Source organism: Phoxinus phoxinus (genome assembly GCF_949152265.1).
Source record: "Phoxinus phoxinus genome assembly, chromosome: 11".
In the NCBI taxonomy this organism is placed as follows: Eukaryota; Metazoa; Chordata; class Actinopteri; order Cypriniformes; family Leuciscidae; genus Phoxinus; species Phoxinus phoxinus.
The window spans coordinates 30,260,252-30,287,959 of NC_136886.1; the positions used below are offsets into that span (position 1 = coordinate 30,260,252).

The window sequence follows — 27,708 nt, forward strand, 5'->3', positions numbered from 1 at the left end:
AGATTGGATAAACCGGGCATTTCTTAATGAGTAAATTCATGGCCTAGTGGTAGAACTTACGTATCGGTCATTTGAATGACGCGGGTTCGAATCCCGTACAAACAAAGATTATTGTACATTTTATATTAGCCTATTAATGCATGTCATAGCCTATTATTAATGCAGACAATCAAACAAACAAAAAAATTGTTTATACAGGATTGCCTTTTTTTGGGGTTCCTATAAAGAGTTTGTAAAACATGGTTTTAAGCAAGGTGCGATTTGCCAGGGGGACGGGGATTTCCTTCTGGTCTAAACATCCCTGCTTCTGCTGAATTATTTTAATCCCCCCTCCCTCCACAGTAATCAATGCTATAAATTACTTCACCAATAGACCATTTAAAATACATAATGTAAAGATATGCAACAGGCACGTTTAAACGACAAACAATAAAATCAGAACCAGTTTCAGTTCATGGTTCCAGTGCCTTAATGCATGCACGGCTTTCAAAATGTCACAAAGCGTTTTGAGATTATTTTGAATGAAATATTGAAGTTTATAATTAAGTTTTATGGCACACCACGCCGAGTGGCGCTATCCATTGTTCTAAAGTCGGGTTTTATTCTGGCATGTTGAATTAATGGGCAGACGCGGCTGCGCGTTCATTTGGATTTATTTTTCTCATAACAGACAGCTATAATAACTTAGGCCAGTTAGGCTACTCCGTAGTTTTTTTAGTCATACAGATCAGAGTAGAGTAGCCTAGCCTACATCGTTCAAAACTGTAAACTTTTATTCATATTCAAAAGTGTAGCCTATCTGTCGTCTCTGTCTCCGGGAACTGTGCGTCACAAAAATGAACCGAAAGCCACTTTCCTCCGCTCAGTCACGATAAGAAATCGGCTATGTCTAAAGCCTTTAAATGTCTAAATATTTAATAAATGTTATCTGATTAGGTAATCCGTATGAAACCGAGAGGTGCAGAGGATCTACTCAAACTAGCTGTGAGCGCTTCCCAATGATGAACGGACAAGGGTGAAAATTTCGCTATAATTAAATGTAGTCTAGGCTAAATCGCCTTGAATTAAATTGTAAAAATAGATCCGATAATTTATTTGTCGAAATGTTGCGATATTGTTTCATTTAAGTTCATAATTATTATATAAATGTTATTTAGTTTAGCAGCAAGCACTGTGGTTCGAGATTTATATATAAAATAATAATAATAGCCTAGCTAATTCACAAATCGCGCACCCTGGTTGTAAGGATCCAAAGATCCCCGTGGAATTTAACATTGAGTTGAACATTGTATTCATGACAACAAATGAACATGCGTTTGAACAAATGAACATGAACAAATGAACATGCATTTGAACAAATGAACATGCGTTTGTATTTAGGTTTGCTTGGAAAAAGCTGGCCCAAACCGAGGTAGTGCTTTATTTCTTCAATTAGGCTATTGAAATAATTAAATGTTTATTAATAAACTTTTATGACAGAAATATTAGCCTATTAGCCTACATGTAGCCTAAATAATTTAATTATTTCATTATTAACACTTTACTAGCCTAATGCTATGTCTAGAATGAAGTGTGAATTGCGACTTCTCTTTGTTTTAAGTCGGTCTCAGACTCAGATCGCCTGTGGGGGGTTGGGGGTTCAGGAGGTGTTAAATGTTCTGTCTTTCATATGCAGAGCGAGCTTTTAAAGATAAATCTCTCGATGTGTCCAAATGTAGGCCCTTAAATTATAAATATTGTAGTTTTATGTATTGTATTTAAAGAGGTCTCACAAGACACACACACTTTCAGTTGAAGTGTTCAATCCATTTGTTTCAACTGGTTTTGTAGAATTTTAACATGTTTGAGTAGTGTGTGTGTCAACAATCTGGCATTATCTAAACATGAACTATCGACGAAACGCGTTCTTGCCAACTAAACGAATGCAAGTGAGCAGCAGATACAGAGCTCTTTTATTCTCGATCCACCTCGTTTTATTATACGGTGAATTCAACCAGGCATTCTGTTTGAAGCAAGACTCAATCATTTGTACAGTTTTTTTTCGTGATTTGTATGGATGACACAGCGACATCAGTATTATCTGTATAATGGGGTTTTACCCTGAAATCTCGTTTAATGTCGAGAGAGACCCGGCGCGCGCAGTGCAGGGAGACTAAATAAACTAAAATAAAAGAGATCCAGCGCGAGAGAGAAGCAAAGAAAATCTTAATTTATGTTGCTTTGAACTATTTTCGTTTTGTAGACTAGCCTACTGTTTTAATTGTTTATTTAGCTGCAATTTCTTTGGCAATACAGATTTAAAATGTCGCAAGAATAAGATTCTGTTTCTTACTTAGAAAATAAACTCTAACTCGATGCAACCCTGTTTTAAATAAATAAACTGCCCCCGACACTTTATTTAAACCTTGAAATGTCCAGGATCTGTTTTTAAAAATTTCTTCCTTTGCTATGGCGGGTATCAATGTCAGTCATCTCAATTTCGTGGATGATTCACAAAACAATAATTTAGCAGATTAAAGATAGCTTCGTCATTTTCATTTTCTGACGCGATCGGCTGACAATCTTCCTTCATCAGGTTTGTCGTCTGTGCAGCGGCTCTACTGGAAAGTAGCAAATGTAGGCTATGTTGTAATGTGCCATTGAGAATTAAACAAAACGCTTGACTTCAAATAAACAGTTACCTATCTAAGCATCAAGAATGGTAAAACATTTAACGCTGTCAGCCAAAGCTAATGAGATTCGATCTCGCATCGCTTGAAGCTCCGTGAAGCTCGTGCTGTTGCGTTGTCCACTGCGCTACCGTCGGTCCGCTGATAAGACGTTGCTCTTGCAAAGCCTCATTGATGTAGCCTAATATTTTTCTATTGCAATGTTTTGTGTTGAATGTTTTCATTATTTATGAAATGTATTAGGCCTACATTTAATTTCAGTCTTGTGATTATATGAATTAATTTAACTACATGTTTAACTTGAATTGATCTGTTTTACCACATTTCAATCCTTCTCAATGAGCCGCGGCGCGGCGGCAGATTACGCAATAGAGAGAATAAACTGACACTTTTCAAAGTCTGCGATTGTAGCGCCTCTTAGCGGTCAAAGGCAGCAAATACACCCCCGCAATTTTACCGCCGCGGGAACGGCGGCGGTAAAAGTCTCATTCTGGTTGAGTACCATCTGTACATGCTTATTTGCAGCAAATGCCCCCAAAACAATGACCTAAAGCAAGACCCGAAGAATTAAATTCCTCTGCGGCTTTTGATTTGTTTGTATGCTTAAAAGCTTTCTGCTGACTTTAACGCATGCCAGTGAAAACTCAATCAGCTGGCCAGAGGAGCAGACGTAAGACAGACGCCTAGCTCTTTTTAGTGCTGAATGTGGATTTTGGTGAGTGTGTACCTAAATGGCCCTTTTCAGATGCTTCATGCTAGGTAAAAAATAAAATAACCTATCAATAAACTTAATAAATATCATTGCCACAATGTTTTGTTACATTCTTATTACATTTTGGCAATGTTTCAAGTAATGTTACAGTTGGCAAAACAATGGTGAAATGCTCAGACCAGTCATAATAGACAAACTTACAAAGCGTGAAGAGTTGTCATTTTTCACTGTCTTGGCATTCCCAAAAGATTCCAGAATAGGGTTTGCCTGCAGGAGTTGACGCTCTAACTCTCCCTGTAATGCAACAATCACTGGTTAGAAAACACTAACTATTACATGATTATATTAAGTTTAATACAAGAACAGATGCAACTGAGGTGTGTAACTGAAATAAGAGCAATAACGTGCGTAAAAAAACCTTGACAAGAAATTTAACACCAAGAAACAGATTGAAAGCCTAAGAAAACATTTCTTGCACAGGGTTAGTTTGTATAAACAGTAAGGTTTAAAGGGATAGGTCACTTTAAAATTCTGTCATCATATACTCACCCTCAAGTTTCAAAATTGTATGAATTTCTTTCTTCTGCTGAACGCAAAGGAAGATAACAGTTAACTGGTCCCATTGACTTCCATAGTAGGAAAAAATAAATACTATGGAAGTCAATGGGACCAGTTAACTGTCTGGTTACTGACATTTTTCAAAATATCTTCTTTTGTGTTCAGCAGAAGAAAGAAATTCATGCATGTTTGAAACAACTTGAGGGTGAGTATATGATGACAATTTTCATTTTAAAGTGAACTATCCCTTTAACCCAACTATCACAGATAAATCTGTTCATCAATTATTTTAAACATCCCCCTTTTAACACACGCAAGTTTGAGGGAGACAAATTATTCCAAACTCAAATGTCCCATCTCATCTGCATCAAAAATGTCATCTATTTGCATTCTTTACAATATTTTGTTTAGATGTTGTATGGCTAACAACAATCAGCTTGCTTCTTCATTTCTCTTCATTTGACCCTCAAACCAGAAGCGGATCATGAAGTAAAAATACACTAACCTACAAACCTAATTAAAGCCTGGGTAGCCATGAGAGGGTTTTTGTGCAAATTCTCACTGGCTGCCTGAAATACAGGCACTGTGGGGTTGGTCAGGAAACTCCTCAAATTAGAAACGACAGACGCCCAAAGCCCCACTGTGCCACATCACAGCTCCCCCCCGCAACAAATCTGGGACATCCACCCCTTTATACCCCCTCCTTGCGGTTGTACATTTCCATCTGATAGGAAGTTTGGACAGGTGTCCCATTGTTCTGGCTGTTGTCATGAGACAGGAACACATCACGGCACAAATGAGAGCGAATGACCACTGTGATTTTACATACGTAACCAAAACGAGCAGAATAGTGGATACAGGCCAGGAAATTTTGTGGTTTAAAGTTTTAAAATAGACTACAAGATTAATCCAATTCTCTGTTTAATAATTGCTGAATTGTTTAACGTGTATTTGAGAGCACAAGTCAGTAACTTAAGTCAGAACAATTAACTTTTTAAAAAAACATTAGTAATGAAACTTTATAAGAACAGTAACAGGTTTCACCCTCATCTAAATAGGAGATAAATGAACCATTAATATGACAATTTCATTAGCAACTTCTAGAAAATTAAGGTCTGATAAGACAAGTCAAAAAGTCACTTTCATTATTATAGAAAATATGCCAAGAAATACTGGAATTTGAGCTTTTTGTAGCAGATCTCTTTGTAAATGGACATTCCAGAACCTTCCAACAGTACGGACAGAGCAGGGTAACGTTATTTGAGAAAGGGGAATTCAGCACCATGACCATAATGCAGTATTTTAACATGCAATAGAGAGTTTTACAGTTTTTACAGATAAATTACTTGACATCACCCCAAAAATATAGTATATATAGGATTCAAAAAGAGAAGAAAAGAATAATTAAGAAAGCAGATGTTAAACAGCAGAATAACATTAGTAAAAACAAATAAAAAACAAAAGATGGAGTTAAATGAATAAAAATAACAATTTATTGTGCCCATCAAAGAAGTGGTATGGTATAAGAAAGAAAACATGGGGAAAAACAAGGGACTACAAGCTACTCACATAAAACAGGATTCCGTTCTGTAATCAAATCATTACAATGGAAACAGAGGTATTAATGTCACAGAGGGAAATGTACACAAACACATGACAGGCAGAACACTCAGCAAGGGGTGATTTAAAAGTTGAACAAAATGTATTGTGAATATCTGAAGGATGTATTCTCAGTTTCTGATCAAGGCTTTTGCTGGTCTAAATAAGACAACTGAACTGACCTATATGTGTGGTGCAAAAGACTTTCAGGTTTCATGAGGTTTTTTTGCTACAAAATCTTTAAACATGCAAGGATCTGAAACACTCATTCTTATGCCGGGTTCAGACTACACGATATCAGGCCGCATGATCTGTTTGATGTAGGGTGTCGTGGTGATTCATAAAACGACAATGGGTGTTGTAATGCAAGAATCAGTCGTTTAACTCGTATAGTGTCATAGTGGATGACAACCGACGCCGGGTCTGTGACGTTTCAAAATGTCCCGACAGAAAGACTAGCATATTTTAAAAATAACCCAGTCCCCCACAATGAGTTCCGTCACATCTGTGAAGAGACGATGGTATTGGTGCTGCTAAGTGGAATTATGTAATAGTGAATATGCAATATCAAATTCCAATTTTTGTAAGTCAGACGCTAGATCCGCCTTCTCGATGACATCACGCACGTCATTAAAGGCAGCAAGCGATGATTGATCGAGAAGCAACGTGTAGTCTGACATGTTTCTAGTCCACGACACAAGAATTTAGGAGTCAAATTGCATAACCTGACAGAGTGACTATCGTAACAGAAAAAAAGTATTGTGTAGTCTGAACCTTTCATTAGATATCAAGTCAGATTGTGTGATCAGCTCATTACTTCCAGAATACATTAAATATGAAATTCCAATAAAATGACAGGTTTTCACATCATGCACTATGCCCCAATCCATCCAGACAATATTTTTATCCATCACTAAGATGGTTAAAATTAGGGATGCACCAAAATTTCGGCCACCAAAAATTTTATTTTTGGTTTTTGGTCAAAAGAGAAAAAAGACAGATATCATATATATAATGTAATAGAATAATTTTATATTTTGATATATTTTGTGTCAGATTTTGAAATAAAAGTGTGGTTATTTTATTGGCTTTTGTTGGCTTATTGGCTTTGTATTTTTTAATTCAGATAAAATTAAATCTAATATTAATAACATTTTACAAAAAAAACCCTTTTAAATTAAGAAATTTATTAAAGTCAGTTTTGGTTTCAGTTTTCAGCTGAAGTATATCCTGAATTTTCAGTTTCGGCCCAGAATTTTCATTTTGGTGCATTCCTTGTTAAAAACATAATAACACATCTTGAAGATTGCATACATTCAAAACTATTTAGCAAATGTGACAAATCATGCAAAAAAATTATCAAAAGTAAACCATTCAAACCCCTTAAAGTAAAGCGTTTATTTTTATCAAGCAATATCCCAGAGTGCAGAAAATGTCACTTTGGATAGGCTACCTTCCATTGGGGTTTATACAGCAGGTTGGTTTTGCATGCACAAGCAGAGCAGGTATAAAAAGCTTAAAGGGAACTTGCCTGGAGTTTGACTGCTTTAGGTGATTCTGGCTGTTTGTATAATAAACAAATGTAATATGTTAGAAGGCATCAGGGCCACATTCTGCAAGTATCTTAGACCGAGGGAAAGATCTGAGCCTTTATTATGTTGCATAATTGGCCATGCGAATACAGTAAGATCAATGACTGCAGCATGTACAATTATTCAGCATGCTTTCAGATATTGTTGAAGGAAATACATGTTATCAGGCCAGCACTGCAGACTTTAAGATGATTTCTTAATACAGAGCAATGTGTACTACTTAGACACACATCAGAGCCAGCAATTATTACTGGATGAACATCTATCCAACAGTACATTAGAATCTACACACAACACTATCCATGACATACAAGTGCATGTTATCCACTGATGTTAATTTGGTTAAAATTACTCTTCCAGCTAAAGCACCCTGATGTCATTGTTGTAACCAACTAATGTGTCTAAGATCAAATAGATTACTTTGCGAGAGCTTTAGCTGTAAATGCATTACAGATATGTTAGACTAATAATTACTACGTATATAAATTGGCGTTACGAACAGCTCACGCTGATTGACTATTTGTCTAACCATTTAAAATGTATGAAACCCTGTCATAAAGAGACTATGAGACGATTAGACCTTTTTATTAAGGCGGCATGTCAATAGTCCACCTTTTAAAGTACAATTACACTAATCTTAATTCACTTGTTTTTAACCGGCAAGCCTCAATTGACCTTATTCTGCTTAGCACTGCGCCCTAAAACACATCCTTCCCTCCACATCTAAACCACTAGTGAAATTCCACACGGATTTCTAAATGAATGATTCAGCGAACGGCTGAAAGAAAAGGAACTCACTGGAATGTTGTGGTCCTTCCTTCCTTTATGTGACGATGCAACGTGAGCCAGGTACTGGATGACTTTTTTAGTGTTTTCTGTCTTTCCAGCACCTGATTCCCCTCTGCAAAAGAAAATTACAATTAAAAGCAAACATCAAAACATCATAAGACAACAGTTTTTTAAAGCATTATCCAAAAAAACAAAACAACAACAACAAAACAGATTGGGTACATATTTATGCACATTTGCATGATCAATGCATCCACAAGCTATAAATAAGCCATCGGGCTACATCCTGCATCTGCTAGCACTGCCGATTGTTTTTCCAGCTGCAGTTCCTTTCAGCAGCGCTGGTGCATTACACAATAGCTTTTATTAAGTAAACATTAAAAGTCTTATTTAATATAATTGGAATGCATACGATGGTGTTTTAATTACTTTACCTTATAACACAATGATACAGATACAAGCAATACAGTTCTTCACACAAAGTCTGATTCAAATATTCTTCTCCTTAATCTGCCCATAAATGGAAAAAATCTTTAGAAAGACAGCCAGACATTTTCCACAAAGGCCTGTAAAGACATTCACTTAATACTGGCTTTACTCAATACTGGCTCAAAGAAATATAATAGCAAAATGTCAAGCAAACGGGTGAATTAAACAAAACCGGTCCAAAATAGGAAATTATATTGAAGTAAAAACAAAGAAAATTTAGGATGATATACACAGTTGTATACCATTAATATTTGTTATGTTAAATATAATTTGTGTTGAATTAAAAATTTTTTTAACTGTAAACAGGATCTTTATTCATTTATTATGGAAATTCTGTCATCACTCAAAAAGCCCCTTAATGCCATTGTTACTAATGTGTCAAACAGATTATTTGCCTAACAACCTATTAGTAAACTCTCTAAAGAAAACGAAGACCCTTAAAAGCAGAATGTCTGCTCTCTTCATACAGTAAAAGTGGATATGGCCCTCAAGCTCCAAAAAGGTAAAATAAATAAATAAAAACCTTCATAGTCCATATGACTTGTGCACTATATTCCAAGGAACTTTTCACACTTGAAATAGTTAACCCTGGGTCATTCTCATAATTTACCTGTGGTTAACCATTATTCATAAGCTGGCGTTTCACACTGCACATTCCTACACCCTGGGTTAACGTTCTTATTTGCATATTTCCGGTGTCAGTGTCATTGATTGGACGAACGCTGCACACGACAGGTTTACATGAAGGCTCAACATTGCACATCCTCATATTATATACTGACGATGTTAACATCACATTTTTCCTGAATGTCATTTTCAGGCTATAAAAGTATGAATTAAATGGTCTCCTCTTCACTCTAATTAATGCATTTTCCATCACCATTTGACATTTCCCCCCGCAAATGCTGAAATGGCTGTTTATATACATGAGGGGGAGTAAATTATGATATTTTTAGTAAATCAGTCCTTTAAGAGCTCTTAAATACATCTGCTTTTTTGTCTTCAAGATTCCTTAACCCTGCATTCCAGCTACATGTGGTTTGGTTTCATGCACATCATGGCTTCATAGTGGGTGTGCTGCAGTGGCATCAGAAGGTCAGAAGGGGTCGACTTTGAGAGAGAACCTACTCTCCGACAGTTACAAAGACATGTAGTAAAGATATGAGGGAGACTGTTTACTTATTTATAATGTGCAAAGACAATAATTCAGGCTTAATGCATCAAGAGCTCAAATTTCTATAGATGAATTCTTATAGACTGACTAGAAATATTTGCTGTGGGTCTGACTCAGTGCGAGATGCTCTACATGCCGAACAGCTGCAGCTACTGATATTTAATTCCGAAATGATACATGACTCATGTTTTCAGGCATGGCTGTACGTACGTGCATGCTTCCAAAAAAGCTGATTCCTGTGCAACCCTTGGGATGTGACATCACTTCCATCAGCCCAAACTGATTGACGTAACCTGTAACTGAGGAAAAGAGATGACCTAATGGTTACTCACGTGCAAAGAATTGATTGGTCCTCACGATCTGTAAAAGAGACAGAGAGGGAAAAAGGGTCAGCATTTTCATTTAAGTTCATCTGAGCCTTTAATTCAAATCAATACATTTTGACATTTAAAAGGGCCCAAAACAGCAACAACACAAAAACACCAGAAAGTAATTTATCAAATACAGAAGACGCATGTAATCCTGTTTTTTCTCCCCACTGATAAAATCATTTTTGTGCATTTACTCAACTTTGTATATTAGGACAATTCTGTCTTTTCGACAGTCGGAAAGTTTTACTGAAAGAATAGCATGGAGGAAGACTGCTCACTTAAATGGAAATCAGTGCCAAATGAAAATGCCGCGTTGGCCTAAAATGCAAGCCATAAAACATCTGTGAAACTCGTTATGTCACATCTTGCATATATCCAAAGTAGGCTTCTCACCCATCTGTAAATCTCACTTCATAAACAGGTTGGTCTTCCAAAAACGGAATAGTTTTCCAACTTCAAAAGTGAAGGTTTATAGGAAAATTCTGAAGCAATCATTTCATACTAGCGATACTAAACCTCTGCAAGCAGTAGATAAGGCACATCATGTGGCCACTTATTTGAGGGTGGGTTTAAAAAAGGCTTAGAAATATATTTATTATATGATATGGATTTTGATTCGCAAAGTCATTTTACTGATACTGATGTGGTACAGTAGCTTCAATGTGACCCAAACTCTGCCCTGCTTATGCGTTTCATTTCTCTGGCACAAAGAGTTAAACAACTGTGCTAGAGTTCCTTGAATGGACATGACCCTGTGCATGAGAAAGCATGTTTTAAGTGCTTTGATCTCTGTAACTTTAGCTTATTTTAATCAAACCGTGATGCATGTGGACTGTGGGCAATTGTGTATGGAGTATTAAGAGACGTGAGGCCAATACTGGCCACAGTGTTAGGACACACTGAGCTCAGGTCATGCCGGTCTGAAACCGCAGAGACAGAACAATATGACTGGACACAGATGATCATATTCAATGTAGTACTTGATGTCCTACAGCCTCCTACTCAAGCAGGAGCTCTGATTCAATAAGCTTTAAGAGAACTACTTCCTCCGCATTGTACAGCAGTTACAAAACCTATACACAGTACTTGTCATGTTTCAGGATGGTTTTGTGCATCACTGACAGTAGCTTCACACACACACACTGCGTATGCAGTACATGTTCGGTGCAGAAGCAGCAAGGGCACATATGACGTGTTTGCAGTGCGCAACCAATTTGCGGCTGTATACCACAAAAACAACATTTATTCATTATTTTTCTTTCAAAATCCAAAAGTTGGTACTGTTGTTACGGTTTCAAAGCGACAGCAGCCTAAGGGGCCGTTCACACACAGAGCTACTTTAACTTTTCCATTGTTTTCCATTGCAAACACACGCTTAAAAAAAAAAAGAAGAAAAAAAAAGAGACCTAGCGTTTTTTTTCTCGAGTGAACGAGCCCTTAATCAAACAACAAAAGACTGAATAACTTTTGTATCTTTAATAAGAATCAATTTATGTTTAACTCAGAGTCAAGACCAATCAGTGTTTAATTGTGTCAATTTCCATTTCTGTAGTACAGGTGAAACTCGAAAAAATTTAATATTGTGCAAAAGTTCATTAATTTCAGTAATTTAACTTAAAAGGTGAAACTAATATATTATTATATAGACTCATTACATGCAAAGTGAGATAATTCAAGCCTTTATTTGTTATAATTATGGCTTACAGCTTATCAAAACCCTAAATTCAAAATTAGAATATCGTGAAAAGGTTTTCATAAGCTGTAAGCCATAATCATCAAAACTATAACAAATAAAGGATTGAAATATCTCACGTTGCATTTAATGAGTCTATAATATATTAGTTTCAACTTTTAAGTTAAATTACTGAAATAAATGAACTTTTGTCCGATATTCAAATTTTTCGAGTTTCACCTGTATTTTTTTCTACTACACAGTAAATAAACCTACTTTACCTAAAAAAAAACTTTTATTTTTGTATCTTTGTCCTATTGTATTTTTCTTATCTTTGTAATAATTGTTTGGAACATGATGTATATCAATATCATGAGAAACATTTCTCATATTTTAGTCATATCACCCACCTCTACACTGGATTATGTTCTCATTTGTATTACAGCAGAACAACTCTCTGCATCCTTGCGGTGAACCTCTGTAAACCAGGGGTGAACTAACACACACCCACCCTGGGAGCTCTTCCAAGTGATCATTTGGGTGGTGTCTCAGTTCCTGAATCGGTTGCTGCAGAATGTTGCTAATGATGTAGATAAATAACTTCACATCACTGTTAAACTGTTGCCCTTGCAGTATCAGATAACTGCTGAGTTCAGGCCATCCTTGAAACGTCAGGCATTTGTGTGCGTCTGGTGCTGGTCTGGTGGAAGCATAGTACCATTTAAGATAAACCTGGCCAACCCGTCTCAAAAATGATGGTCACAGACATCTTTTCTTCACTGGAGCAATTTCTTTAAAAAGTAATTCCTTTAAAAAGCTAATCTAGACATAATGTGACTTTCTTAAACTCCAAGTATTAATATTATAATGCAACTCATTCAGCGCTGTTTGTGCTACAGATAATATACGAGTAATTTCAAAATTCTCTACAGCCAAAACCACCCACAAAAACTTAAAAATATCTACTTTAGATCAGGATTTATAGGATTATTTCTGCTGGTACCTACAAGTGATAAAGGCATATTCGCTTTAAGCAAAATTCAATGACCAAAGGAAATAAAGTTGCTCCTTTATTCACATGATATTGGGAACTTTATTAGCTTTGTTGCAGGTCTCCTGGTGTGAATAGGCTGCAGGAAATTGATCCAAAACCTTTATTAAAATAAAATCCCAGCTGTGCTTTTGAATGACTGCTGAATGACTGCTTGCATACTGATCACTGCTCCACAAAAGCAGTCAGAATTATGATTGTTTTACACATCATTTAGCATCATCAGGAGGCTTGTGGAGAGGACTCAAACTCTTAAAAAGAAGTGAGGCTGTTTAGAGTGCCAAAACCAATTTACATCATTCTTTCAGGCATTGAAAGGAGTCTGTTCTGCAGTCATTTAATGAGACACAGGGGTATCTGACTAAGTCCACCTATGGGAACAGAGGATGCCTGAAGATAAAATAGTGCTGACTGCTTTCCTGTTCTGGCTGCAGGAGGTCAGGGCTGTATGGGGCGAAGAGGATCTACAGCTGGGCAGATCCTCAGTATGGGGTTTCCTCCACCTGGATTCAGTTTGCTCACTAAAAGTCTAACATTTGAGAACCCGGCACCCTTATATCAGAGGCCAAAAATGTAAAAATGCAGGAGAGCGTGATAATACCTCCCAAAAAAACCCCACATCAGAACATCTTTAGTTTAAATTGCTTTAAACACAGGGACTTGATAACTCACTTTGTCCTTAAGCATGAATCAACATGAACAGAATGTAGGATTGATGATGTCCGAAGCAGAACTATGATAAATGTCGTGTTCGAAAGACAATGTTTTAGATAAAAAGTTCAAGGCTCAGGTTACAAGAACTGGAAGCGGTTCACAGGATGGAGGACTCTTAGAGACGCTTCCTTCTGTGTGGTTCACATCAGCCTCTGTGAACGTTCATGACACTATCGGTCTCGGATACAGAGACACAGATTATGGCAGCCAAGGATTCTGAAGAATGGCCTCTCCTATCAGCACAGCTGCAGAAAAGGGAAGCATATAATCAAGTGAAGAGAGGGCTCTTGACTTCTTTTCACTGCATCCTTTGTTAAGGCCTTAGCAACTCTTCTCTGAACCAAGAATGGCTGATTACAGAGATGCCAGCATAAGTATACATGCATAATTCAGACACAATGTAATGTGTAGAAATTACAATTGAAATCAAATGGAGCTCCCACACAAGCATTCAAAGATAACTCATAACCTGCTATTTTTAATTTGTTCATTGATTAGTTCCAAACATGATCAGAACTTGAAGAGTTGGTGGCACGAATCTGATTAAACACCCAAATTAATGAAATTCTCCACACAAAAAAACAGCTTAGGCTATGTGAAGACTGGAGTAACGGTTGCTGAAAATTCAGCTTTTATAAATCTATAGATAGGGCGAACCATTTATCAGCCTCCGTCTAGTCTAGTATCAGGGTAGTCTTGTGCTTGTCCTGCCAAAATGTCCACACAGAGCACTTTGAGCTTCAACTCCCAAGTTCTCACTCCGCACCCCCTCAGCTGGCCCATCCTACCCCACCCCCTTTTACTGGTTTAACCTACGACAGAACACATTCCTCACATACCAAACCACATCGCTGCCAGACACCAGAGAGTGGACAGACACAAAAGAAAAACCTTCCAGTGCTAGGGCTACAGTCCCTTTCACATCAGTAACATGGGACGCACAAACATTCATTACACTTTCTCATGTATGGCCACGTACACCCTGTAAAGTTTCAGGCGTGACAACCACATTTAAACCCTAAATGATTTTCCCATGAGTACAGAACACGACTCACTCCAGAAACTGCGATGATTGACCCGTCTCGCGTGTTTATTATACGCTACTCTGACCAAAGAAATATTACAGCAACGAAAGACTCGTCTTTTTGTGCTTAAAGGATTAGTTCACTTTTTTTTTTTTTTTTGCTGATAATTTACTCACCCTGATGTCATCCAAGATATCCATGTCTTTCTTACTTCAGCCGAAAAGAAATAAAGGTTGAGGAAAACATTCCAGGATTTTTCTGGACTTCAATGGCAACCATCTATCCCAGTGTTCAAAAGAAGGTTCAAGTCTCAATGCAGCTTCAAAGTCTCTACACGATCCCAGTCGAGAAATAAGGGTCTTATCTAGCGAAATTATCTGTCTTTTTCAAAAAAAAAAAAAAGGATATACTTTAACCACAAATGCCCATCTTGTACCATCTCTGAGATGCGCCACGCATTACGTCATCACGTTGGAAGGGTCACAATTTTTTTTAAATATAATAATAAAAATAAATTAAAACCAATATGTCGGACGCTTTTGAAGTTGGTTAAAATTATTTTGATGGAGAGATGGAGTCTTTCGCCCTACGCTACCATTTTTGAATCCGAGGTACACAGACAAATAACTTTAGATAGATGACGTGACGTGTGACCTTTCCAACGTGATGACGTAATATGCGGAGCATCTCAGAGATGGTACTAGACGGGCATTTGTGGTTAAAAAGTATATATATACACAGTATATATTTTTTTTTTAGAAAACGACCGATCGTTTCGCTAGACAAGACGCTTATTTCTCGACTGGGATCGTGTAGAGACTTTGAAGCTGCATTGAGACGGACATTTGAAACTTCTTTTGAACATTGGGATAGATGGTTGCCATTGAAGTCCATTCTGTGTAGAAAAATCCTGGAATGTTTTCCTCAAAAACCTTAATTCCTTTTCGACTGAAGACAGACAGACATGGAAATCTTGGATGACATCGGGGTGAGTAAATTATCAGCAAAAAAAATTTGGAAAGTCAACTAATCCTTTAAGCTAAAATTGGTTCAACAATACATGATCAATACATAAAAGAAGGTCCTCAATGCTCACTCTGCCTCCAATCAAACCATAAATAAGCACAGGCGGAAGAAATGACGGCAGAGATAAAAAAAACTTTAAAAAAACTAATACTGGATGCCAAAAGGGCTGCCGATAATTTCTTCTAGATCAGCAAGGGTAGGAAAATATTTTAATAATCCATCAATTTACAATACGTGTTGATGATGGTTCTAAATTTGAATTTGCAATGAGTCTGTGTTTACAAACTGATCAGACGATCAAGTCTGTTTCACTCTAATGGTGATGCAGAGAGGCAGTAAAGTGCAAAGTAAACAAAGCCTGTCAGAATGACGTCTCTGGAAGATGATACAATACTAAACGATAATAGACAGAAGGTCTGGCACTCTAGACCTGTATGGCTAAAATGTGTACCTGGCCTAAATGCAAAAAAATTAAAAATAAAATAAAAACTGTTATTTGACTGGTCTTACATCGCAATTTTTTTCCAAGTAGGATCTTGATACACAATCTTATCAGGATTCTTCTTCATCATCTTCATTTCAGCTAGGGGTGGGGGATATGAGTACTATTACTTCATGATAATATTTGATATACGAGTATTTCATGAGATAATTATTTCATAAAATAACAGAGATAAAAGAAAAAAAAAATTATATTACATACATGCATATAGTGCTTTAAGTTTTTCACAAGTACAGCAGGTTTATTTACAGGAGCATTCAAGTGAGAAAAACTACAGAAATTGAATGATTAAATGTAAAATAAAACACTCCATAGTCTTCACAGTATAAATTAAATATACACCTAATAACTATTGTAGCTTTAATAAGAACCAGTCAACAGCAGTGAGTCATTCGTCTTTTTCTTTTGTTGTTTGATTAACATTAAGTTAACAGAAAGCAGCAGGTTTATTAGGCTGCTGTCACTAAGACCTAATGCAAGTTATCTAATACACTTGGTGTACAAGTGTACACAGGTATATACATATGAATTAACTAATGTTAACAAATGGAAACTTATTGTAAAGATTTTATTAGTTAACATGAACTAACAATGAATAAAATAGTTCTAAAGCATTTATTAATCTTAGCTAATGTTAATTCCAACATTTACTAATACATTATTAAAAACAAAAGTTGGATCTGTCAATATTTTATAATAGATCAGAGTTCAAACTAATTTAAAAAAAGTTGTATTTTTAATAACTACAGTAACATTACATTAACAGATTATTAAATACTGTTACAAATGTTAGATTATGTCCATTGTTAGATAATGCGAGCCACCCAATGACTGCTCGGTCAAACACAGGAAAATCTAACAAAGTGCAATGAATGCATGAAAGAGAATTTAATTTGGATATAAAACAAATGACGATGGCAAAATTAAACAGATAAGACACTTGAGCTCATAGGCAAAAATAATCCAGTCTGAGTGAATCATTTGTATGAACTGCAGTACAAAAGAGCCAAGCAACATGAGGACAACGACAAGCATCCGCAACAGAATAAACAGCCCATCTGCTGCAACTGCTGTCCGCAGGAATTTACCATGTAGCTGTTGGAAATGATGAGCCCGTCAGTCACACAGAGAAATATGACTCACTAGATACTCAGTGAGCCGAGCCAGATATGGCCTGATCAGAGGTGACAATAACTATTGGAGACTGCAGTTCTATTACACAGAACACCGTTTGTGCATGTCACTCTATATCTAATTTTTAAACCAAACACAATCAGACATCTACACACCTTCAAACTAGACATACAACAAATATTGTGCCATTTAATTGTATGTCCTAACTAACTACATTACTGACATCACCCAACTGTGGTAATAAATGGCTAAAATAGAATCTACAAGTGCATGCAATCATTTATAGACAAATTAAAAAATGAAATCCTTGCTGAAATTAAATAATAAACTGTATCATGGTATCAGCTGATGTTTTGCAAACTAAGAATATCTCATCTGCTTTGTCAGAGGCTCTGTAGGAGGATTCTGTAGCCATGTTGTGTTGAAGGGGTGAGTTCTGCAGTGCGCCTCAGAGTACTAAAAAAACCAACACCTCAAAGGTCACAGCTGTCTGACAAACAACAACAACAAAAAACACTTACCTAAAGCATCATTTATACATGAAATAAATAATACTCAACATAGAGTGATTTTCTGTATGGAATAGATAGGTTCCAAAAGTACTGAACATAAAACAAACCATTACCCTAAATAAACAAGCAAAAAAAGTATCAAACAAAAATATAAAATGAGAGAATAAAAACACTTTCAATTAAAAACTTTGACATTGTGACAGCAAAACTATTTTAATTTTAATTCCCTCAGAATTTTATTTTTGACACTATAGCTCAGTGATTTTGGCACAACTGTAGTTTCATAATTGTCAGTTGTATTGCAGTACCTTTACAAATACCAAACATCAAGTCCAGAAACTTAGAAAGTATAGCTATGATTAGTAATATTATCAATTATTACTATTACTAATATTACTAATTATTACTAATCATTTTAAATGTACAGACATTTTAAATTTTGGCCTTTTTCTGAGCAGCTTCCTCTCAAAATTTAATGTTTTGGCTAGAGCTCAGTCTGAATATAATAACTACACTGTTAACTCAAACAACAAGCAAAAGACTTTAAAAAATGATGAAAAATTCCAGATGCTGCATGAGAAGGTAAAGTAATATTTATGTATCCATCAACAGTATCGCTTAGTTAACCTGTCTGAGACGCACTGAAGAAAACACAGCTGATCTGAAACGGGTACAAAAATGTTTTTGAGCTCCCATTGGAATGCCTTTGAAACGGAGTCTCTGGCCACCATAATCTACCCAAGATCTTTATGTTCCAGTAGGCTCAAGACAGATGAGATCTGTCTGCAACCACCTGGACCGAGTTCAAAAGGACAGTGTCATGAAACGCATTACCGCTTATTACACATGCATTGGAAACAGGTGGGTCAACAACTCCCAAGCTCCCCAGAACAGTAACTATCTTAGCACAAAACCCATTCCATCCCATCCCGAACTGATAAGTTGGGGGGCTCGACATCTCCTAGCATAATTGAATTTAAAGTGTGCCCCCACACTGGGTAAATGTGGTTGTGAGATTGCATTTTCAAAAGTTGTAATTATGTTTCAAACATAGCTTTTCCTGTCAGTAACCGGGTTTAGATTTCATAGCTTCCATATGCTATGAAGGGAGACGGGTGCCACTGACATTCCTGCGCTCCAGTGGCTGTACTGACTGGGTCTTTTCCAAAAATGTTATTGCTGAAGTGAAGATCAGCACTTCCAAAGTTGTTATAATTAGCCCTTTGTAACCAAGTTCAGTCAACAGCCAGAGAGGGGGATTATGGCTGGTTTCTGACCGACTAGTCAAAGACAGATGTGTTTGTGTAAGTTAGTGTGTCTAGAAACTTATTTATGTTTAAAGCTGCATGTCAGAAAACAAATATTCTCCTTTAATAGTGCAATATACCCAACTATAGAGCATTAAAATTACCTCTAAAGGGCTGGGTATTGACACAGATTTCACAAATCAATTTCGTTTAAATTCTGATTTCAATTCAATTAGATGTTGATTCACTTGGAGATAGTGTGTGTGTGTATATATCAGGTAGTACGTCAATTTTTAATGATGTAAACTACAGGGAACCCTGTCTGTTGGCACATTACCATAACATTAAAAGGTTAAAGTTAACAGTCCAAATTCAACTATTAATTTTTAGATATAATAACGAGCACTCAAATAAAAAATTATTTAAAAAAAAACATTTAAATTGCACATAAGGCAGTTTATGTTTCTACTCCAATTTATGACTGTGGCTGTCATTATTATTTTTTCATTTATTCAAACTACCATGGTGCAGCACAGGGAAGAGTTAAGACATGGACTTAAAGTGGAGCAAAAAATTTACAAAACAAGAAGATAATTCTAGAAGATGAAGGTAACTGTCAAATGAGGGGAACAACTGAAACGATTATAACCAACAATAAACTTTGATCAAATCTTGAACAGTTTTGGCATTCTGATAAAAGAGTGTAAAAGAGTGGTTTCCAGCCATAAAACCACAAGTGCGCTTGGACAAAACTGGAACTGGAGTCATGACGGAGGAAATCTCTCAAGAGGAAAAATAAACTTTTTTCCACTGCCATAATTCCTGTATATCTAATGATACTAGCGTGTGGGCATTGTTGGGGGTGTTTCCTCCAAAGGCAGACACTAGGGTCCATGTGTCCCGGCCAATCTTGACCCAGTACGTCACAGTTCGTACTGCCCCCCAACCATCGCCACACAAAGGCAACATTGTACCCCACAATGCAGGTCAGCCTCTCCTTCAGCGGCTCTTGTTCCCTGGTCACTGACAGATCAGGACAACTGGTCTGTCCTTGTATGTAAGAGAGAGCGGTTTGGTGGAGAATTCAGCAGTGCATTCATGCCAAATGCTTCTCCGTTTCCTGGATTAACTTCTTTGATTCCAAGTTTGGATGATTGTTCACTACTAACAAATTCACCAATGAAAGGACTCGTAAAATGAATGAGGTTTTTTTATACAATCGTCATGTACCTTGCAGTGCAATTATGTTTTATATATAGTTACAATACTGTTCAAAAGATTGGGGTCAGTAAGTTTTTTTTTATATAATACACATGCAATGCATCAAAAGTGTCAGTAAAGAATTTTACATTGTTAGAAAAAATATTTTCTCTTTTAAACTCAATATTTTTATATATATATATATATATATATATATATATATATATATATATATATATATAGCCATACAACTGTCAACACTGATAATAAGAAATGTCTCTTGAGCAGCAAATCATCATATTACAATGATTTCTGAAGGATCATGAGACACTGAAAACTGGAGTAATGATGCTGAAAATTCAGCTTTGCATCACAGGAATAAAATCACAATTGCTATAAACATGAATTAAAATACAAGAACACCAATGCACACTGAGGAAGAGCTGAATTGGTACAGCCTACAAACAAACACGAATCCCATATTACGTAATACAGCTGCAATTATCCGAATCAAAAGTGTGCAGACTGTTTATCCTGACTACATTTGCGGTTCATTGATTGTATAAACTCCTCTAAACACCTCTAAAACACAGTGAAAATTAAATTGAGTTTTGAAAGATTAAATTCAGTTGTAATGGAACACGCTAACATCTCTGCCAAACGTCATCTTAATCTGTGACACAGCTACCCACTCCAATATCCACTGCCCCAGATTTACTAAGAGATGACTTAAAGATTATGACAGCGGTACAAAAAAAATGATGGTTGACTAAAATCACAGAATTACATCTCCTGATCTTGCCTTACACAATCAGCCACAACCGATCCGCTTCATTGAGTAGAGAACCAGTATGAGAACACACAGGAAGCAGTCTGAAAAAGCTCCAATTGTCCAAGAAGAGGAGCGATGGACCTTACTTTGTATGATCTCCTCCTGTGATGGACAGAGGCTTAGTATTCACAGCAAATGACATGTGACCCTGGACCACAGTCACATGGGTACATTTTTGGAAATTGAGATTTATACATATGAAAGTTGAATAAATAAGCTTTCCATTGACGTATGGTTAGTTATGATAGGACAATATTTGGCCGAGGTACAACTATTGGAAAATCTGGAATCTGAGGGTGCAAAAAAAAAAAAAAAAAACGAAATATTGAGAAAATAGTTTAAACGCAAATGAACAAGAATGCCGTCATTTTTTGTGTAGTGACATGTGAGTTCAAGTAAGCCAGATATGAGCAGATTCTGCACAATAAGCTGTATTTAATACGTGACCATGAACCACAAAACCAGTCACATGGGTCAATTTTTGGAAATTGGTATTTATACATCACCTAAAAGCTGAATACATAAGCTTTCCATTTATGTATGGTTTGTTAGGATAGGACAATATTTGGCTGAGATACAACTATTGGAAAATCTGGAATCTGAGGGTGCAAAAAAAAAAAAAAAAAAAAAACGAAACATTGAGAAAATCTCCTTTAAAGTTGTCCATTTAGGTTCACGATTATGCTGCATCCACTCACAAAAATAAATGTTTTATATATTTACGGTAGGAAAATTAAAAATATATCTTCATGGAACATGATCTTTACTTAATATCCTTATGATTTGGGGCATAAAAGAAAAATCGATAATTTTGACCCATTCAATGTATTGTTGGCTATTGCCACAGATATACCCGTGCGACTTATGACTGGTTTTGTGATCCAGGGTCACATCTGATAAAGAACAGTGTTGTATTCAAACGCTTGACTCTCTAAAACTTATTTAGTAACCTTGACTTGTATCAGTATCAGTGACTGATAGAGAAGTTTCTGATACGCATCACACTTCAATATGCACAGACCCACAGCCGAGACAAGAAAAACTCAAGCCCACTGCAGTGAAATATGAAGAAAAGAAAGAAAAAAAACGAGCCCTTTTTTCTCTCCATTCTCCGGGCTTATCTGAGGACACCAGATAAAATTAATGTATCTCTTGGGATGAAAAAACGAACTGAAATATAATAGATACCATAGGAAATAGTGACCATTTAATTTCCGTCTAAGTCACATGATACAATGAAACAAAGCACAGCCAATAACATTAAATGTTGGCTAAAACTGCTAGTAATTTCATATTCTGCTTTATGGTTAAGGAAATCTTCTTAAAATAACAAGAGGAGAATGTGTCTGCTTAACAACACCTGGTGGTCTTCTCCTCATCTAGCAGCAAGCGCTGAACAAAGATTCAATAAACACAAAACAGCCTCTTTATTTTTGCTGCAATATCCTCAGTGGAAATCCAGAATTATTTAGCCAGGTGTTATTTGGGCTGAACATGATGAACTGACTGAGAATATTTGGTATTTACGGTCTTACCTTGAAGCATGCATCTGTAGGCCGATTCAGAAATGGCGTAGATGTGAGGTGGCATCTCATGCCTCTTCTTACCCCTGTACATCTCGATGATGTTCTCGGAGTATATGGGGAGGTTTTTGTATGGATTTATGACCACACAGAAGAGTCCCGAGTACGTCTGCACAGAGACACGAACACAAACAAAAGATGGAAGAATGTAATACCGGTACTTCACTGATACTTGAATTATGTATTAAATCATTCACAATAGTGTTAATTTATTGATGAGATCTATGATGACACTTTTTTTTTTTACATCAACGTCATTAAACAATAGCTGTGCAATACAAGTGAAACTCGAAAAATTCAGTAATTCAACTTAAAAGTGAAACTAATATATTAGACTCATTACATGCAAAGTGAGATATTTTAAGCCTTTATTTGTTATAATTTTGATGATTATAGCTTACAGCTTATGAAAACCCCAAATTCAAAATATTGTGAAAAGGTTTTCATAAGCTGTAAGCCATAATCATCAAAATTATAACAAATAAAGGCTTGAGATATCTCACTTTGCATGTAATGAGTCTATATAATATACTAGTTTCACCTTTTAAGTTGAATTACTGAAATAAATGAACTTTTGCACAATATTCTAATTTTTCGAGTTTCACCTGTAATGAGATAAAATACAGATTATTGTTTATCATGAATTTATGATATTTTTCAAGAAGTGGCAGTGAAAACTGAAAAAAAGATATCTGCATTAAGTGTACAGAATGAAACAGCACTTTCCGTGCCAGTGCAGCGGTCCTGCAGTGAGTATGCACTTCATTACTGAAGACATTTACAAGCTTTATTCATGCTGTTCCACATACGAGACTATAACTGAGCATCTTGTGTTTGTTTGAATGTCTTTGGCCACTGCTGTGTGATCCAGACACAAGTCGGGGGAGAGGTAATCCCCGTCTGCTGAAGGGTCTTTCTATTGGCTGAGGTTAAGAGTGGGCATTTATATGGGTGTGGAGGAGTAATGGGGTGCATTCAGGACAGTTGAGTCTACATCCCACTCCCAACTCCCTACTAGACAAAGCCATCCTGCCAAACTAGATCTCAGACCAGAACAATAGACTTGGGACTCAAGAGGCTTGTGGCTGGAAATTTGTTTTTCTCCAGCATAATTCTCCCATGTTTGTCAGGCTATATATGGAAGAAAACTGCTTCCCATATATGAGATATGCTCAACTGCAATCATTATCGTACAATAAGAAATGTATTGTACGATTACATGAAAATGTATGCTGTGATGTTATTTCCATCAAGAGGTGCATACATTTTTTTTGTCAAGATCTTGTACTGACAATGCAAGAGTCGAGCGCTCTGTAAAGTCTCCTCCAGCAAATCCAAAGACTTTAAATGAGTTAGAGGTCTGGACTCAGAGGTGCCAATTCATGTGAGAAAATTATTCTTCATGCTCCCTCCCAACCATTCACAATTTGAGCCTGATGAATCTTGACATTGTCATCCTGGAATATGGCCATGATGTGTCTTCCTACATGGTTGTTTAAGAGATGAATATCTACACACTCCCATCAATTAGGGTTAGAAGAACTGTTGCCAAACATATAACATGCTAGAAACATAATAATCACTGCAATAATGATCCAATCGGAGACTCTTAACCATTTGCCTATTTAGGCTATGTCTACATTAATCCAGATACATAGCATTTCAAAATGCTCTCAGTCTACACTAGCAATTTTCAAGCATTTTCTAAAGGGCCCCTACTATGAATTTTTGAAAATGACCTTTCATGTAGTGTGTAACATAGCTCTAAGTGAATGAAAACATCCTGCAAAGTTTTAAATCTGAAAGTGCACCTTATATAAAGTTATTGTCTTTCAAAAGTAAGAGTCGACTGAGTCAATGAGATGAATAGTTTTTCAAACGGGTCATAAGCCGTTTCGTCGTGACGTCAAGACGAAACATTAGCATGTTGCCCGCCCACTTATTGCGTGCGCTGACACCAGGGAAACTTAAACCTCAAACCAGCAGCTGATTCCTGTGGACACTGGACAGCATCATGTCGAAAAGACGCTGTGCTCTACAATGTGATGGTAAAGACTTTTTTTTTTTCACTGCCCAAGGACGAGCATGTGAAGAATCTGTGGAATTCATCTTTACCATGATACTACAGCAGTATAATCCTAAACTTTTCCTGTTACCTTTATTTACTGACGACTGCTTCTCAAATATCGGAAATTCAATGCAAGATTCGCAAACCGCATGAAACATGGTGTTCAAAATACTAGTTTTGAGTTTTACATTGTGTAGGTCTCCTGCTAACTGGCTAACTCTAGCTAATCCCAAACTTCAGAAAACGTCCAAACGGCTATTGGGCAGTGGGTTCGCAGATGTGCGCCCCGTCCCCCCGAAATTGGTGTATGGTAACAAATTACTTTATCGATATAATTGCGTGTGCAAAATATGGCGATACTGAACAGAATAGATTTTTTCCCCCACCACTAAGAGATATCATCACAACCAGTTGTACACGACAGCTCTATTATGTCTGCTTTATGTTACTCTGTATGTGCTGGGAGCTCACCATTCATGTGAGAGGTCTCCTATTCAGCTGTCCTGTAATAAGTTCCTGTGTCCTGAATTTTCAAGGACAAAGATTTTGCACTTCAGTTAATGTGTAGAAGATAATGTTCACAGAATTAAATGTGACATTTGAAGTGAGTTGAGCTGTTTTCTTATCCTCATTATTTGTAATGCCTTTGAATAATATGGGGGACATGAATCGCAATAGATCGCAGAATCGAATCACAATACTTGCTGTATCGCAATACGTTAAGAATCACAATAATATTGAATCGTGGCCCAAATATCACATTCGCAATACTATCGAATCATCACATTTTTGCCAATTCCCACCCCTAATATCTCTACTGATTTGTTTGTCTACAAGGTGGCAACATTGGCCCAGGCCGCTGTTTCAAAGGGCCCATTTACCAGGTCACTTCATGCATTCTCTCTGTAATGTAATAGAAGTAGCTAGAAGTACATTCGAGGGTAACAAACTAACTATCAAAAAAAGAAAAATAATATAGCGTTGTAGCATGGGGACTTTGTTTTATGCATCTTCCATCATGCTATTCAGGAACACAGGGGCGTGGGAACGCAGAGAGGAACGCAGCAACTCCACGGCTCTGCCCACACAGCAGATATGAGCACATACCACACACCAGCCTGAGGTCTGGTCACTATCCACGCACACAAAAAGAATAGATAACCTTTAAAGGCACATTATGAAAGTTTCGCCACTAGAGGTCACTTATTAAAGAAAATAACAAAGACGTAGACTGATGACGCTGTGAATGAGCATGGAATCATGGGAGTTGTCATCATCTTCTTTTTTTCTTTCTTTTTTTTACAATTAAAGTTGTTTAACATCAAACTTCTTCCCTGAACTTGAACATTGTTACAGTTATGTTTTATAAGTTAAATTCACATTTTTTTTATTTCATTGTAATGAAATAGCCGCAATTGCTGAATTACTACTTACTCATTCAGGACAATTTATTTGACGGAATAAAATTGTGGGGTAACACAGCACTGTTTTACTCGGTCAAAACAATCATACTAAAAACACATGTGTGATGAAAGTTGTTAACGTTACGCAGTGCGTTAGCTTTGTGGCTGGTATGAGACACTTGTTGCACATTGCAGTAAGCTAGATCGATATGAGAATATCATATTTTAAAAAGCTGGATGACTTATGTTGCTAAATGGCTTGAAATTAATTAAAATGTGTTGTATGGTAAATTCTGTATTACTGTGTGTTACTCAAATAAAGCGCTCTATGCTATGTTAGCAATAACTTTCTTTTGATACATTATCTAAACCAATTATTATTGCCTCATTGTTATGCATTTTAAAGGGTATTCACTTCTATTTTAGTACCACAAAAAACATTATCCGATTACTCAATTAATTGTCTAAATAATTGACTATTTGCTCGATTACCAAAATAATTGCTAGTGAAAGCTCTGGATTAGTTCAACGATAAGTAAAATGCACCTGCATTGATTTGCATTTTGTGAGTTTCAGTCAAATACATTTTTTTTTTTAAAGATAAGTTAAATATAGTGTTCTAAAAATTCTTAAATATAGTGTTTCTTGAAAAAAAAAACATCTCATCCTCATGAACCCAATATCGTGTATCGTCTCATGAGCTGAGAGTACATTCATACCCCTAGTCAACAATAATTAGCCATCAGTAATAAGGAAACTGAGATACGCTGAGGTATGCAGGGGTTGTCAACGGTCAGTCTGACTTCTTGACATCTCGCAGATATTACGAGCCAGTTGTAACTCAATGCCAAACAAAGGTCCTGTTATTAAACTTCAGCTTTGGCTAGGCCAAGCATGGGCCTCCAGAGCTAAGTACTGTAGCCAATAGGGAGGGAGCACAGCAGCCACAGAAACAGGCTTAAATCACACGGCAGCAGGGAGCAGGCCTTACCATCCAGCCGGACCGTGTTCAACACTGCCGAGCGGGTATGGGAGAATATGGGAGTGTAAAATGAACGACAACATTGCCTGCTTTCATAACGTCTTCATAAAGCGCAGCCAGTCGAGATGATTTCTGCTACCAACGACCAGAAAAAAGCTTTCAATGATGGGAAATTAAAAGTTGAACTGGATGAATTCGATCCAGTATTTTTTTTTATTTTTTTTATTGGTGACTGGGTTGGAAGATCAACAGAAGTGGCTGGACAGTGTGAAGACAAGTGGCCCCTCTCATTGAGATTCCATGATTACCTCATAGGGAAATAAAGGAAATGATGGGACTAAAACACCAAACAGCTTCACACTCTCTTGAACAATAAAAGTCCCCCAGTTTCTCTCTCTGAGTGCATGCTGCAAAGTGGTTCAGGACCACAAGGTACTTATGAACTCAAACTAGGGATGCAACAACTATGCATAATCGATAAAATCGAAAATGAAAATAATGGCTTAAGCATGCACAGAAAACATCCACCAGTCACGGCACTTTACGGTAGTGAAAACCGCATTACTATGAACAATACACATCTGAATTATAGAGGAGGACAATGACTGAGACACTGTGAAAAAGCGCATTAACGAAGTTATCCAAAACATGAGATGCTTTAAAGTTTAAATTATGCGCTTTAAGCATTCAGTTTAATACAGCTTGCCCTGTCAGGCACCATGTCAGATATGTGTGCTGTTTAATGCGTTTGGAGATGTGCCTTCTTCAGTGCATAACATTTTACTGTTATATCCTTATCTCTGA

At 36.7% G+C, this 27,708-nt stretch overlaps 1 protein-coding gene across 2 annotated transcripts in view; it reads right to left on the reverse strand.

Annotated features, from left to right (window-relative positions):
• myh10 (myosin, heavy chain 10, non-muscle) overlaps positions 1 to 27,708 on the reverse strand; it is a 56,121-nt gene that overhangs the window by 26,297 nt on the left and 2,116 nt on the right. Inside the window, exons 3-8 of one of the 2 annotated variants that reach the window (XM_079627250.1) lie at positions 22,404 to 22,560; positions 9,915 to 9,942; positions 7,929 to 8,031; positions 7,070 to 7,099; positions 5,509 to 5,526; positions 3,583 to 3,675 (exon numbers count right to left, since the gene is read on the reverse strand). In XM_079627250.1, the coding sequence (XP_079483376.1) occupies positions 3,583 to 3,675; positions 5,509 to 5,526; positions 7,070 to 7,099; positions 7,929 to 8,031; positions 9,915 to 9,942; positions 22,404 to 22,560 (429 nt within the window). The remainder of the gene's footprint in view (positions 1 to 3,582; positions 3,676 to 5,508; positions 5,527 to 7,069; positions 7,100 to 7,928; positions 8,032 to 9,914; positions 9,943 to 22,403; positions 22,561 to 27,708) is intronic. The other variant, XM_079627251.1, reaches the window with a different exon arrangement.